Source organism: Peromyscus maniculatus, chromosome 6, assembly GCF_049852395.1.
Source record: "Peromyscus maniculatus bairdii isolate BWxNUB_F1_BW_parent chromosome 6, HU_Pman_BW_mat_3.1, whole genome shotgun sequence".
Taxonomy (NCBI): Eukaryota; Metazoa; Chordata; class Mammalia; order Rodentia; family Cricetidae; genus Peromyscus; species Peromyscus maniculatus.
Genome location: NC_134857.1, coordinates 106,428,855 through 106,445,515, shown reverse-complemented (window position 1 = coordinate 106,445,515; position 16,661 = coordinate 106,428,855). Strand labels below are relative to the sequence as shown.

Below are 16,661 nucleotides of genomic sequence, written 5' to 3'. Positions count from 1 at the left end.
TCCTTCTTCCACCCCATCTACTCTCCTCCTTTCTCTTCAGAGAAGGGCAGGCCTCCCATGTATATCAGCCAGCCATGGCATACCAAGTTTCCTTCTTACCCATTTTTAAGAAAACATTTTTTTTTCATTATAGGGCTAAGGATTGAACCCCAGGGTTTCTTCTATGTTAAGAAAATGTTCTCCCACTAAGCTATGCTCTCAGCCCTGATAATACTCTATCTGATATGTCTTTTCCTTCAAATGTTTTTTAAATTGAATCTATTATTGGTTAACCCAAGTGACATAATGCCTAACATTTTTAAATCAATGACAACACCAGTCTGGGGACATCAATGAGTAAAAATAATTCTGGGAATCATAAGTCAAATACTGAAAACATTTGAAGAAAACCTTATCCATTCTTATGTACTAAATGACAGTATTCAGATTTTGAATTTTAACATAATACTATTCCAATGTGTAGAACTAACTGACTTAGTTGTTAATTATTTATATTTGATTGAAATGGACAAAACTGTCACTGACAGTTTATGCTTTTGTGTAATACACTCTCATTCTGGGGAAGAAAGTGAACCAGTGACAATTTAATTGGAAACAAAATAAACAAAAAGCTTTGACTTATGCAGTGCCTCTTTAACTCAGAAAGTGAAGTCTTGCAAAGCCATGTTGTCTTTCAATAAGAGGGAAATGGGAACTCTGAATAAGGTCTACTTTTTATGTCATCTTGCAAGAATCCTGTTAGCTCTCCTTGATGTCAACACGGTCTTGGCAGAAAGAGAAACCATTGTTCGCACAATCAGTAGCAACCATCACCAGAAGAGCTAAGAGTAACCGGAGTGCATTCTACTGCGTTTCCAAGCCAGCATGCAAGGATTCCAACTGCGGAGAAAAGCATGATGTTCCACAATGAAATGAGAAGTCTCATGTTAGAAACACACTGCTTGGCACCTATCTCAAGAAAAGGAAAGCAAACCAAGTAAAACTGTCTTCTATTTTTGAAAAGAAAACAACAACAACAACAACACAAAACAACCTAACAACAAATTAAGCATTGATACACAGATATTGATTTAGTGGAAGCAAATGAAGGAAAGAACAGCAAACAGTGCAGAACTTAAGAAGGGTACAAGAGTCCAGGTATACCAGCGCCGGGGTAGGAATATTTTCTTTGGGGCTGGTTACCACGTTGGCTTTGTTGTTTATCTGTGGATATGCAGAAAACAGAAACAGATGCCTTAATCTTCTTGGTAGCTGATGTCTATAAGCAGCATGTCTACATGGAAATACAGACATGAGAATAAAAAGCCACTGGAGATGGGTGGGAAAGGCTGTACTGACTGATATGAATGGAAGAGCACGTTCAGTCTCTGAAGGTCCCACACACCTGGGATCCTGTGTTGCAAGAATGAGGTCAGCTGTGGCTGATCTGGGTGTGCTGACTCCTCTGAGTGGCTTCAGTGAGCTTAAACCAAGCTGCAGAGTATGAGAAGGCTGTAGCCATTTTCATACCCTTCAAGTGAGATCCTGTTTCCAAGTTTCCAATTATTCACTGCTATGAACACATTCCTTTATTATCTTTTTTTTTCCTTCTCATTTTATTCTTGAGCCTGAAATCACACACAGACCATCTTCCCCTGGGGAGCTATCGTTATTTTGTTTACTAGATATCCAATTAAAATCCTGGCTCTTCCGACAAAATGCAGTCATTAAAGTGTTTTATTGAAAATGATAAGTTTGGGTCTCCTGTAGGAATACATCTTCTTTGATAAGTGGGAGAAACCAAACTGCATTCTGTAGAATGAGTGTGAAAGGACTCTCCTGTTCACAGCTGCCTGAGGGGCAGCTCAGCAGCTTGTGATTGGTTGCTCCATTATTCTTGCCTAGTGCATCCAGTGGGACCAAACCCTTGCATCAAAACAGTTGAGTTTATCCTTAAAGGAGACGTGGTTACTACCGTGGGAAACGTGTTTTGAAAGAAGCTCATGGAGCCAATAAATATGGCAATGGCCACAGAGCAGCCTCTGTGTAGACATGCGGGGATTTGAAACTCCATTGTGTTTGGGAGTAAAGAATAAAATACTGAGAGGTAATAATCCACATTATTTGAAACCCATGCATAACATATTACATTATGGTTATCAAACAGAAACTTAAATTCACATACATTTTTGCATATCAACTTACATAGGCATTTGTATTGTATATTATCTTCTAAAGGGATACATCCATAGTTTTAATATGACTGTAAATATACCTATGGACTTAAAGAGGACTCCATATCAAATGGTTATTTACAAGTGATTACACAGTCATTATTTGGGCTTACTGGATAGTTTAGCCTTATGCCTACAGGCTGTTTTGGGGCTGTCACTGAGAGGAAGACAGAAAGGAACAGAAATTAACTCAGGTATATAATGATTGGTTTTCTTTCATTCACCTTCATGTGGTTCAGTATGAGCACTATTTAATGCGCTACAACACAGTGCTCTGTGATATTCAGGGAGAGAGAAAGTGTTGAAAATTCCCTTTAAATAGATAACTTATTAAAGATTAGGACACCAACCTGCATTTTAAAAATAGTTTTGCAAATTTTTTCCTTTAAATCAATAGAACACAAAATGTGTGCAACAGCCAAAAAGAGATGGAAGGCAATGATGTAAGGGGGCCTGCTACAGAGGGATCTGAATGTGCTCAAGTTGTTACAAGCTGCACTGGACATTAGAAGGATGCTCACAGATAATTCTTATTCAGCAGGAGTGCTTGATGAAGCATTGTCAATTTTTGTCCAGTCAAGAGAACACTTATGATTAAAGTGCCACATGTACTTAATGTGCTTAGGGGTTATCAGTAGATGTAAATGAGACAGAAATACTCTGGAATACTCTTCTTCCTGTTCTGAGAGGAGAGAGACATTTTCCCCAGGATATAGTTGCTAAGAACTGCCGTATTTCAGTGAAAATGGGACTCATTTGTATCTAAATGCACACAAACTTATCAGCCAAAATGCATGACTACTCCCACCGCTGTCCACATTCACACATGAACAACACACACACTACCGTGTTTTGGAGATATAGATAATATTATTCTAAAATAGTGAGTTAACTTCTAAGTAAAAGCCAGAAGAACTAGCTTTCAAAGAGTCTGTTATCAAGCACCATGTTCAACCATAGTTGTCTTTTAAATGTGCATGTGAGTTTATGTACTTCATGTTATGGAAGCAATGTATTCTTCTTGTTTGAAACCTGAACACAATCAAATGTTTACATGACACAATATTCCTCTCAAGAGGCATGAACGAGGTGTTGTATTTATTCCGTGAAGTTAACACATACTCTTTTCAGAGAAGCTTAGCTAGAACGGGCCCATGCTGGAACCACTTTCACATTACTCATGGCAAGTATAGTACGTTATGTCTGAATTAATTTATCGAATATGATTATCAATTAAAAAAATAACCCTACAGCATTTCTTCCTATACAAGCAAACATCCATTGTGTCCTGGCTTCTTTATTTTCAAGGAGAAAATCGGGCTCCCTTCTCAGAGATGATGAAACTCATTAACAGTATATGGATAAGGCTTCAAGTTCTTATCCACCTGAGAAATTCTATCAGAGAAGAACAGTGCAATGTGAAAGCAGAGCAGCATGTTATGAGTGCCGATTAGCGCTGACCCATGATGCTCTTACACTTTTTTTTTTTTACTTCCATTAACTCAGGTAAATGGGACTGTTTCATTTCTAAGTGTGTGTTTTTCCCGGTAGGAAAATCTGGCAGACACAGATCCTCACCATCATCTGAACACTGGAACTGGACTTCCTTTTCTGAATTGACCAGTCAAAGAGAAAGGAAGAGAAAACAAAAAAACGTGACCAAAGCATGGAATACATAATAATTCTGTTGTTGAAGAGGTGCTATATAAGTCGGCAGGAGGGAAACTGTTCTCAAAGTGGGTTTTTTTTTTCTTTATCATGGCAGTGGTGAGAATAACTGTTGATTTGACCTGTGAGCTCTCCAGCACTGAGCAGTATAGAAAACCAAGAAGGAAATATTTGGAAATTTAAAAATACCCATTATCACCAGTGTCACACTGTGGAAAAGACAGACATCCAGTGTCATTATTGAAATCTGAAGTGAGTGAAATACTCAGAAGAAAGATACAGTTAGCTTAAAGAATGGGATATGGCAACCTAGCAAGACAGGGCACAGTGACCTCAGAGCTGGGAATTCTCAAGTCACACACAAACAGGTTGTGAGGAAATGACTCCATATGAATTCAGGAACCAACTGACACATGATTTTCTATGTTACATTTTTCAATATGAACAGACCACCTGATTGGGTCTAGTTCAATGATTAGAATATTAATTAATTCCCCAGAGTGTTGACCTGTGGAGGAATGTATGCATCTGCCATTGGAAAAGAAAGAAAATGATTAACAAGACATTTAGGTGATATTCTGGAATGATAACAAAGATTATTATGCAAATAGGAGGTTACACTCTATTAAAGACATCAGTGATAAGTAAGTTGTATCATATTGGTTAGAAATGCAAGAATGTAAAAATATTTTGATATCATCTTTCTTGGAAGGTTTCCCTAGTATCTGTAATTCTTTTTTTTTTTTTAAAGACAGGGTTTCTCTGTGTAGCTTTGCGCCTTTCCTGGATCTTGCTCTGTAGACCAGGCTGGCCTCAAACTCACAAAGATCCGCTTGCCTCTGCCTCCCAAGTGCTGGGATTAAAGGCATGCGCCACCACTGCCTGGCTACATCTCTAATTCTTATGACTGAAACACAAGCAAGTTATGAGCTTTATATAAACGCCCAAATAGGGGTGCTTAGTCACTGATGCCTTGATTTCTCAGACCAACTGAGTTTGTTCCCAGATCCTGGTAGGCGTCAAGTGCGCATCACAATTATTTGGAAAAGGATTTAGTTTTTGCAGATTCTTAGGTCACCAGAGTGGCTTGGAACTGTGGAGTAGAAGGGACTTAGACATTCAGTTTCTATAGTAGGTATACCAAAAGTAATTGCTTTCCATAGTTAATATATAATCTAGTGAAAGGATTGAACATTTTTTTAACGTAAATGATAATCATGTTTGTGCACTAAGCTATCTTGTGCTTCAGCCTGCACCCTACAGAAGCTCTACAGACTTGGGATCTGCAGGTAACATTTAAACTCTGCAGCATCTAAAAGTCAGAAACCGTTTCGGACAGCCGCTTAACTTACCTTTACTCCGTCCGGTTTCTTCAACAAACTCTTGGCTGCTGTAAAATGAGAGGAAAATCGGTTCAGTGAGGTATCCCCACACCCACAGTGAGATGACAAATCAAGTCTCCTGTCAACTCTGCTGAGCTATGGCCAACATACACCAAACCACCAAGACCACACTGATGAGCAAGAGGACACTTACAGGACACTGAAAGACAGTATCACTTTTCTGGTTTTTGCCACAGCAAATTTAGAAATGAATTCTTACATAGTTCATGGCATGAAATTGAACACGTTGCCACCTGTGCATTGAACTTTATGTCACTGTTGATCCCGAAAAGGATACTGGAACTTTCACTGGACCATCCTTCAGAATCCAGAAAGTTGGTTTCAGTCTCTAGACACCAGCCGACAGACCAATTACATGTTCACACCATGTCTGGTGACCATGTCAGTTCTGCCTCTGAAGCCCCTCTTTCCAGAGGTTGAAATCTCATTCACAAAAATTTGCTCTGGCTAAACAATGTCTTCCCCATATTTTTGAAATCAGACAACTTCAGTTGGATTGAAAATACAAATATCTATATCAAATCAAATGGTACCTTATTGACCAGGAGCAAATTTTTTAAATGCTTATGTAGCATATGGTAATTAAAAATGCATTCCATGTTCTTTTATACTTCAAAATTGGAATACAAAGGCTTCCTAAACAAAGGTATTTGAATTGAAAAATTAAAAAGCATAACACCTGAAACAGGATCTAGAATTAAATGAAATCTTTAGGGTGTAGGTTTTCATAGGGAACTTCCTTTTTCCGGGGTGCTTAAGCAATTGCCTGTATGATTACCAGATTTCTTTAGTCTATTAAAACTAGAAAGCATCATTTTAAAAATGTGTACATACACAGTGAATAGCCAGTATAATGATAATTAGTACACCAGTGTAGAACACTCACAGATATGGAGAACAGAGTACAAAGTTCCATTCAATGTTAATATACATCGTCATTTAAGCACACAGAGTATGACGTTTGAAATTATTCACCTAGCTGTAATGAAACTACATGGAACATTTCACTTGTTGATATTCCTTTGGTTTGTGATGCTATTTCAGTTTTCAATTTGGCAACATTTTAAATTTACTTAAAAGACAAAAAATATTCATTTTATCTGTTTTTTTTTTTTAGCAACAAAGCTATTAATTTTTATCGATGGAGATTGTTATTCAATAGTTGCCTTAGTTATGGTACTGTTTGCCTGTAGTTAAAAAGAAACACTAATGAACTCTTGTGGCAGTTAATAGGCTAGAAAGCAAACAGAATAATTTGAATTGCAAGAGCAAGCAAAAAGAAGACAATGATTTCGGATAAGAAGCGGTCTGGCTTGGGAGATGCAGAGCCACCCTCTGTGAGACTACTACCTTACCTCACAAGAAATACATTCCACATTCAGGGAGAAAAGAAGAAATAAAAACAACTTTATAACCACATACTCATGGACAGGTTACTTTAAAGAGTATATTTTGGCAATGAATAGAATGAACGAAACACTCAAAACTAAAACGCAACTACAAGACTATAACTAGAAGATGTAACTGAGTCTCGTGCCAACGGTTGATTTAGAAGTTATGGGTAAAAAAAAAAGTCTGTTTTTCATGCAAAAACATTCAGAGACACTGCAAAATCCACATAGTAGTCACCGTTTTTAGTTTACAGAATGGTGAGGAGAAACACATGAGGTAAACTATAGCATCTATAAATGGGTATAAACATTATTAACAAAGACCCAATTTACACTTAAGTGTGTATTTAAAACTTCAGCAGCGTATATTATTTCATTAACAATATCTACTATATAAATCCCTATTCCTAGAGACTCACTGAGTACCGGGCCACAGTGAAATACCTAGTTTACGGTCATATATATTGGTTAATGCTTAATGAACTGGTATTGAGCTCACCACGTAAATGTCAATCACATTAACCAGGTAGTTACAAAACAAGTAACTTGACAGAGGCAGCAGCAGCATGGCTTATCAGACCAAACACACTGGACAGAACACACAACAGCTGGGCAGCACGGCCCCCGATGGTATAGCACCGTGCTGGCATGGTGTGATAGGTGCTTACCAGCCTATCCCCTCACACTGTTTTTAAGCGGGAAAGAGGGCTGACCTCTTAACACGGGTCTAACAATAACTAGGAATTGCTGAAGAATGTTTGGCACTCATGTGATCATGGCTGCCTGATTATCACTTTCACATCCTGGCTAGGCAAATTGAAGTCAGAACAAGTCACTGAATGCTGCACATCACTACCGAAAGGCAGAAATAGTGTTATTTTTGACAACTGTTCTACGACGAAACATACAAACTATAAGGTTGTTTTGCTGTTGGTGGTGGTTTTTGTTTGTTTGTTTGTTTTTCGAGACAGGGTTTCTCCCTGTAGTTTTGGTGCCTGTCCTGGATCTCACTTTGTAGACCAGGCTGGCCTCGAACTCACAGAGATCCGCCTGGTTCTGCCTCCCAAGTGCTGGGATTAAAGGCGTGTGCCACCACCACCTGGCTGTCTTTTTTTTTTTTTTAAACAGGGTCTTACTATGTACCCTGGTTGGCCTAGAACTCTCTATGTAGAGCAGGCTAGCCTTGAACTCACAGAGTTCCACCTTCCTCTGCCTCCTGAGTGCTGGGATTAATGAGATGCACCACCAGGTGACCTATCCCCGAATTACAAATTTATTAAATGTAGCTTAGTTGCTGTTTCAGTCCATTCCATATATATCTGGCTATCACTTACCAATATTTGACTTTTGAATGGCTACTGCTTTTAGATAATCTATCAAAGAAGGCACCGAAATTTAAAAATAATTTTCTGGAAGCAACACACACTTTGACTCCATTCTGGAGAGTTCCTTTTAAGAAAAGAAACATCTTGGCTGAATTTAGTTCATATGTAACTTTTTCTTCTTTTTTTCCTACTATTTTCCCCCATGAGATCATTTTGAGGAATATTATTATTGGGTGCTATCCCCATGCGCTCATGTGGTCAGTTCTCTGTAATTTCTCATTAGACAGCTTTAGTCCTTGTAATGAGTCTTAAAGAATGTGAAGACACTACTTTAGTTCCACAAAATGCCTCATTTTAAAAGTCTTTCTTATTGCAGTTCCTTATGGTAATCAGGAAATAAAGCATCCTTGTGGTTATTTATGAAGCATCAATCAATAATAAATTCCAGGTTTGAAATGTTCAGCTTTCTCTCTCTCTCTCTCTCTCTCTCTCTCTCTCTCTCTCTCTCTCTCTCTCTCTCTCTCTCTCTCTCTCTCTCCATATATATATGATGTGTGTGATAACTATTTGTAGTTACTAGACTTTCTAAATCCCCTTAAAGACACAATCACACAAAGACTAGAGAAAAGCAGAGGACAAAGAGCAGAGTTCAGATGTGTATACCTGAAAAATTTCTCGTAGCCAGCATAGTTGTCAAGATGGCACCCTATCAAAGAAATAAGAGAGCAAGATCATAATTGCCTCTACACATCTCTGACCTAAAAATCTGTAGCAGGGACTAACAAATCTCCTGGTTTTATTTTCTGATAGAGGACTTCAGATAGTTTGTCCCCGCCCCCGCTCCCGCCCCTTTTTTGGGTTTCCTGGGAGCCCTGGCCTGTGGCTCTCAGGATGTTGGGACAGCTCTCCCTGTCTGAGCCAGATTTAGCTCATCAATCAGCACAGCTGCTTCCTCGGAGGAGAGAAGCCACAGCACACACTGCCACATCTAGCCCTGCGTCTCATCCGGGGCTTGAGGGGGGAGCACCCTCTGTTTCCCTCAGATCCAGGAGGACTGACTATTGAGATCCCCAATAGTAAAAGCTCTGGTAAAACTTCCCCTTACAGTACTTCTCACCTCCCCAAATCAACCCTCCAGCCCCACTCCCTACAACAATGTCAAATTTCTTACCTTCAGTTTCCGTCTAGCATTAAATTTCTTCAAGCAGTCTACAGTCTCCTGCCTGTGCATCATGGAGGCAACAGTAGAGCGTTGCTAGAAGAAGAGGACAAAGAGTGACTTGAGGGTGCTTACAGCATACCAAGGACAATAAAGAGCCTCATCCAATCTTTACTAATGGCGCCTGCATGCATAGAGTCAACTTGCAAGTATCCAACTGCCAAAGTTACCTACAAAAAAGCCCGATTTTTTGGCCGGGCGGTGGTGGCGCACGCCTTTAATCCCAGCACTCGGGAGGCAGAGGCAGGCGGATCTCTGTGAGTTCGAGGCCAGCCTGGACTACCAAGTGAGTCCCAGGAAAGGCGCAAAGCTACACAGAGAAACCCTGTCTCGAAAAATAAAAAAAAAAATAAAAAAAAATAAAAAAGCCCGATTTTCATAACGACTATTAGTGACTGAGATCAAACACTCATGAGTGGAAGGCACAAAAATGAAGATCATCAACTGCTCAGATCATCATTTTAATAAGCGTTCCATCGCATTTCCATGAGAATACCTCCTATTTACTTAGTATTATATCATTACCTAAACATTTGACTCTTAGTCCTAGGAATTCACAGGAGTTTTCAGATCCCCTTACAATTTCCTGTTTTTCCTTGTGGCTTCTACAAGACATTCAGACTACCGTGGCTTAAAACTACCTCTAGCTTCTAAACCTCACATGTTTCTAAAGCTGCTTGATAATAAATAATTGGACTCTGTAAAAATTTTCCTTCTAGGATGCAGTAAGCCTTGGTGTCATTTTCTTAATCCCTGTTCATGAGTTTTATCAATAATTGGCATGGGAATTACTCGGTCCTGTTACTGCAGACAATACTTATTTAGCTATTTGTACTATTTTGAGTTTGCTATTGGCAATGGCAGCTTTCACTATTATAAAATTTATTTCTTAAATACTTTGAGTAAAAAGTGCATTAAGTTTTATCTTTTTTTTTTTCAAGATTATTTGAAATCTATGAAAAGTGACTAAAAGTTTTTTGTTTCTTTTCAGTTTGGCTTCTGGGGCATATGAGAAAGTGACTTACACAGATCCATGGGTGTTTCAGAGCCTCAGAGGCTGTGATGCGTTTGGCAGGGTTGATGGTAAGCATTTTGTTGATGAGGTCTTTGGCTTCAGGAGTCACTGTGTCCCATTCTGGTGATGGAAACTTCAAAGATAGAAATTAGCAAAAAGTTTGTAAAAGTAGACACACAAACCAAGCATGTTGGTATACGTCTATAATCCCAACACTGGGGAGGTAGAGGCAGAGGGTAAGCCTCAGCTATACAGCAAGCTCAAGGATAGCCTGGTATATATGAGATTCTATCTGAAAAAACAACAGTGGCACACACACACACACACACACACACACACACACACACACACACACAGAGTCAAACAGAGAAGAGCCAAATATATTCCTCATTTCTGTAAGCAGTGCATTGCTTCATGAAATTTTTCATTATATAAAAAATAGATTAATTCATACCAATGGCTAATGCTACAAAAAGAATAAGTGACAAGATAAAGCTGGTCATGTCTATTTTCAATTTGGCCCACTGGCTTTGACATGAGCCTGTCTGAAATATTAACGTGTAAATTTCTAAAACACTTAACTAGCAATAATGCTTGCAAGATAGCCATGACCCTAACTGGGTGCCCCATGAGCTGACTGGAGAAAGGGATTGTCTTGAGCTGTTACCATCTCTCATTCTACCCAACAGGAAACCATCTCTTATCATATGGTGATCTGAAGAAAGGTAGATTGTACATGGCAACTGGCTGAAGAGTGGCTGTACTGAAAAGCAGATTCAAACATTTCCCAAAGCCAAAGGTGCACCCCAAAAAAGGCTATGATCACTGTTTGGTCATCTAATGCTAATCAGATTCACCACAGCTTCTGGTATCCCAGGAAACCATTGCATCTGAGAAGTGTGCTCAGAAAACTGATGCGATACACCCAAAACAGCGGTGCCTACAGCTGCCAGATTCTTTATAACAACCCCCCACCACAGCACAATGTTTCAAGTTGAGTGAACTGGGCTATGTTTCAGTCACCTGGCCTCTCCCCAACCAACCACACAGCTTCAATCATCTAAAAACACTTCTACAACCAACAGGATGCAGAAAATGCTTTCCAAAAACTCACTGACTCCTGAAACATGAATTTTTACACAACAGAAATAAACTTATTTCTCACTGTCAAAAATATTGATTGTGATAGCTCCTATTTTGATTAATAAAGATGGATTTGAGTTTTAGTGATAATGACTTGGAATTCATGGTCTGAAACTATAAATCTTTTATACCAACCCAATGCTTATCATAACTATTTTTGAAAATTAAACTTCCTTGCACATAAGTATATGATGTTCTTCACACATTAAGAGATATTTACCTCACATTAGTTGCCAAATGACATAAAATTATTATTAAAAAAATAAGAACAATAATCCTTGTCCTTGGCAGTAAACCAACCAACCCTTATCCAGAACCATATGAATACTTATTACATACATCATAAGCTCCAGCCTTGATTTGCTGATACAGTCTATGCTGGTCTTCATCCCAGAAGGGTGGGTACCCCACCAGCAAGATGTAGAGGATGACACCTGAAGAGATTATAACAGACAATAAGTCAAATGTGGCTGACCAATATGGTATTAAGACAGATGGAAGTGTACTCGGTATGACTTCAAAGAGACACACTGTGACCTGTCCTGAGGCTTACCCCCCACTCTATATGATCACTTACTCCCTCCCATGTCTTCCACTCTGACACCTGTCAGTCCACCCCATGGAACAAAGTATTATAAAGAGGCAGGCAAGGTAACACCTGAAGATGGAATACTCTTGTCATTTTTGGAGGACCTATTTTTTTGCCTCCATGAATTCTTTTCCATATAGATTCTATATGGAATTGATGCTTAACTTTCTATTGTCTATTCCTTATTGCCTGACATTGAGGACCTTTGCTGAATGTGCTGTCCTGGTTACAAATTCATGCGCTAAATAACTGGTGCCCCTTGGAATGCAGATAATTATAATTAATATATAATATAATATAATATAATATAATATAATATAATATAATATATAGCCATCTTCTCTTCAACAATTTGAGTTTTCAATACTAAAAGACTTTTTTCTATCAAATAGCTAGACCTCATCAAAGACACATGTATTATAGGAAAGTGAAAGGGAAGAGGAGGGTGAAATTGCATGCAAAAATCCAAGGTCATAAGCAAAAGTTGTAATACAATTTGAGATTTACTGCAAAAATATGTAATTAAAGGCACTGTTGGTACACAGAGAGTACTGGTTCCAGGATCACCCCCACAGATACCAAAGTCTATGCATGCTCAGGCCCATTTAATAGAATTGTGGAAGTCACTAATCTGTGCAAGTCTGTGCATTTGAAGTAATCTATAGGTTGCTTAACCTAAAAAAAGCCATACAACTAATCTGTGCAATTCTGTGCATTTGAAGTAATCTATAGGTTGCTTAACCTAAGATAGCCATACAAATGCTCTAAAAGAGTTATTGTACTGTTTAGAGTCGAGGAACACATCTGTGCACATTCAGTGATGCAATTGCATTTTTCCCCTCAAATATTTTATGTATGCTTGGTTGACTCTGTAGATGCATAACCTACCTAATGAAGCATAACTCACTAATTGTTAGTCAATATGTGATTCAACTTTTAAATTAAAAATATACTCATAGACTGAATTTTTCCTGAAGCCATATATGTATATGTCTCCTAAAAACAGAACTGTGGTCCCATTTACCTTCGAACATCTTTCAGTTATTTTTCACATACTCCTAACCTGCTAAGCTCTTTGTTTCTTTTGTAGCAGACTTCCTAGAGGAAGGTCTGAGGTTACTCTGCCTCACCTGTGAGCTCCACCCTGTTGCTTCCATAAGCCTGGGAAGCCCAAGGGAGAAGAGTAGAGCAGGTGACCTCTGCCCAGATGCCTTCCGACATTCCTCACCTTGGGGGCTGTGGTCCCTTGGTTTCCAGAGCTCTTGCTTGGGGAAGTCTAACCCTGCTCTTGTCAATTAGCCTGGAATTATTTGTACAAAAGTCACCACTGAATTAAAATGGCTTTGAAGAAACTGTTTAATCTCCTTGGACTTTCAAAGTCTTTTTCAGGAATACAGTTTGAATAGATTTTTAGTGTCTAGACTATGGCCAGAGAATAATTCAGTGGTACAGCTATTGCCTAGCATGTTTGAATCACTGGCTGGGTCTGATCCTCAGAACTGCAAAACAAGCAAACAAAAAACCAAATCCACTCACGAAAAACTAACCAAACAACAACCCCCTACAGAGTCATGTGGCAGGATGATAGTCTTTGTCTTGAAAGTCCCCGGGTGCCTGCATGTTAGAGTACTGGTCCCTGAGGAGCTATTATGAAGAGGTAAGGTGTGCAGAGATCTCCAAGTGACTGGGGTATATTGGATTCCGATTGCTTCTTCCTCTTTGGCTTTCAGGTCATTAGGTAAGTGTTTTGTTCTGCCATGTGCTTTAGCTATGAGCTCACCATGTGTTTACCACAGGCAGGCCCAAATGCTTTGGAGGCCCATGTATCAAGGACTGCAACTTGCAAAAGTTCAAGCCAAAATAAATCTGTCATCCTTATAAGCTGATTATCTGTGGCAACTTGTTTTAGTAATGGGAAGGCGACTAACACTGAATAAAATATTTTAAATAACATTCATTGTAAAAAAAAAAAAAACTACCATGGCTTATATACCAAGACTAAAAATTTATTTTATAAATTTTACTGTTATAGACTTCATGTGCATTAATTTAATTTTCATATTATTTTTATCATCTGATGGAACTGGTGACTGAACAGTGATGATGGTCCCAGTGATGACCAATAACTGTACTTATTTCTCTAGGATGAGTTGAAAAGAAACCCATTTTAAGTAGTTTTAGTTCTCACCTATGGTTCAAAAAGTAAAGAAAAACATTTGCTTTGTAATGTCAACACTGTCTAGTTATCCGGGCATTTTCCTTATAAACATGGTGTTAGGTCATTATAAAATGATTAAACAGTCTCACAGCTGAGGCATTTTGCACTCTGACTCAGGCTTTTCTTTCTGGGGACTTTTTGTATGTAACTGAGATATGACATTACTGCTCTGGGTAGTGGAAACTCAGAGAGGCCTTTTGCCCCAAGGAGAGCTGCCAATGCTTACTAGACACACACTGTGCAGAAAATTCCTCAAGACTGAAATACTCCACATTGCATGGAGGCTTGCTAAGGCTCAAGAAGTTCTATATCAAAACTTTCCATGCCAGAAAGAGGCTCTTTAAGACTCAGGAAGAAAGCAACTCACAAATCTTATCTGAGGAAGTCCCTAAAGCTTAACAGATTTCCAAGGTCCCTCTTTCGCCAAAGTCACATAAGCAGTGAGCACTGTTGTGGAGAGGACTCTCCCATTGGTCAAGCTGCCTTCACATGGTGCAGAGATCCAGGTTTGTAGCTTTTGTGAACTGGGTGGGATTTTAATGATCCAGATGCTTTTGGGCTATGCATGCCCATGTCAGTATACCAGTAAACTCACTGGTTCACCAACTTGGATTTTGGTGTAATCATTTCTTTTATCTGTCACTGGTACCATATTTGGGGTGAGTAGAAATCTGTCTAGAAATCTCCCCAGAAAAAGTCACACAACATCTCATGATTTAGTCATCTGATAAATGATAAAGGGTTTTCTACAGAAAGTATACTTTTAATATGGTAGTATAAATATTAGAAATAAAATATGCTTTAGACTTGAAGGCGTTGAAAAGGAAAGAAAGTATTACTGACTAACTGAGGTGAAGTTGTTAATGCTTCTTTAAAGTATTCTGCAAGCTTCTTTGGATTTGCTCATTAGAGTCCAAAGGCTACTGAATTATGCTTATAGTTTTGTTCTCTGAAAATAAAGGAGAGCTAGCAGAGTTGTAGCATAATGATAATGATGTATCATAAAGTTTCTTCATAAGAATTGTTTGTTACATGTGCTTAATGCATTACTCCATTTAATCCCATATAGTGGTAGATATGTTACTAATAGCATTTTATAATAAAAGCAAGGAGATTAAGAGGTTGAGTTATTAGCAGGCTTATCAATAGGTAACACTTTCAAAATCCCCTGCAGCTACTTTTCCTTCTTGGTAGGTCTTCCCACCTCAATTAACCTAAACAAGATAATCCCCCACAGACATGGCCGGAGGCTTGTCTTACAGGTGATCCCAGATATTGTCAAGTTGTCAGCATGAACCATCACCATGAGGATTTCACGGGTGCTCATATCATCTCCAAATACCAGGTATCTCTCACAACCTAAGTGGCGTTTGCTAATCACTGCCTGGGTGTTTCACTAGTGGTATTCTAATTCTATCTCCTCTTTTTAAAATAGGAAAACCCTTTCTAATTATTACTCAATTACCCTAAGGTACAGTCCATATAGGAAAGGCTGAATAATGGCTCATTTCTTTTGACTTATATTAACCTGTTTTTGAAATCACTCATTTACTCTTAAGCATCACCCAAATTTCAGAACGTCTCTTAGATTTTACCAACAGAAACAAATGGATTTAAGTTTTGGGTGTGCGTATTTTAATCCAGTGTACTATTTTTCTTACCTAATCTATATTATTCCATCTCTGTCAGGAGGAAATAGCTTGGCTCCAGAGTCTTATGAACACAAACCCAGTAGCTTTTTCTTTCCTACTGGAATGACAAGATACTCCTGTACTCTCCCTGACCAGATGTGGAATCAGCTAGTACTACAAGTGATAGGAGGGCCAACAGTATACTAAGAGTAAGGGGGGCCACTTATGTGTGCTCTATGGAGACACAAATGCATTGAAAATGAGTGAAGAGAGATATGGTGGTGGAACCTACATATCAAAAGAGATCGAAGAGACTAAAGATAAATTAATAACAAACTTGTGAAACAGAAAATGTGAAGATAGTTATACTAGCCATTACTATGAAATTTTAGTAAGTTGCATTATTGTCACACTTACAAATGCATTCCTTTTTTTGTACAGATATATTGGCATGGCTTTTAGATTTGGAATAAAACAATCTCAGATGGGGGAATAATTGGGGGTAAGACAAAGTAACCTTAGCCATCTGTTCATTGCGCTACTCTCTCCTTTTGTATATTTGAATGTTCTTGAAATCAGCAGCGGAAGAACTGTTTTAGGCACAATTGGTTCCATATAACATTGTTAGATAATGCTGCCTAGTTTTCTTTGGCTTGTGTGTTAATTTGTGCTTGGAAGATATGAGAAATGCTTGATTAATTAAAGTTTTGGGAAGCACTGATTACTGATTAGGCAGAAAGCCTACATTATCAAGAACATTCAAAACTTATTTTAATGAAAGCTAATGTTAGAAAAAATGATTAAGCCTATAATCACACAAATGATCAAACATTCTAAAGACTGCTA

General features: G+C 38.5%; 1 protein-coding gene across 14 annotated transcripts in view; it reads right to left on the bottom strand.

Moving 5' to 3' along the window:
- The window catches only part of Camk2d (calcium/calmodulin dependent protein kinase II delta), a 257,681-nt gene that overhangs the window by 43,746 nt on the left and 197,274 nt on the right, over positions 1 to 16,661 (bottom strand). For 5 of the 14 annotated variants that reach the window (XM_042279838.2, XM_042279843.2, XM_006970405.3 and 2 more), the window contains exons 9-13: positions 11,717 to 11,811; positions 10,245 to 10,367; positions 9,172 to 9,255; positions 8,664 to 8,706; positions 5,234 to 5,271 (exon numbers count right to left, since the gene is read on the bottom strand). In XM_042279838.2, the coding sequence (XP_042135772.1) occupies positions 5,234 to 5,271; positions 8,664 to 8,706; positions 9,172 to 9,255; positions 10,245 to 10,367; positions 11,717 to 11,811 (383 nt within the window). Of the gene's footprint in view, positions 1 to 1,143; positions 1,204 to 3,791; positions 3,825 to 5,233; positions 5,272 to 8,663; positions 8,707 to 9,171; positions 9,256 to 10,244; positions 10,368 to 11,716; positions 11,812 to 16,661 lie in introns of all 14 variants that reach the window. The other 9 variants (XM_015993241.3, XM_015993259.3, XM_015993251.3 and 6 more) reach the window with 3 other exon arrangements.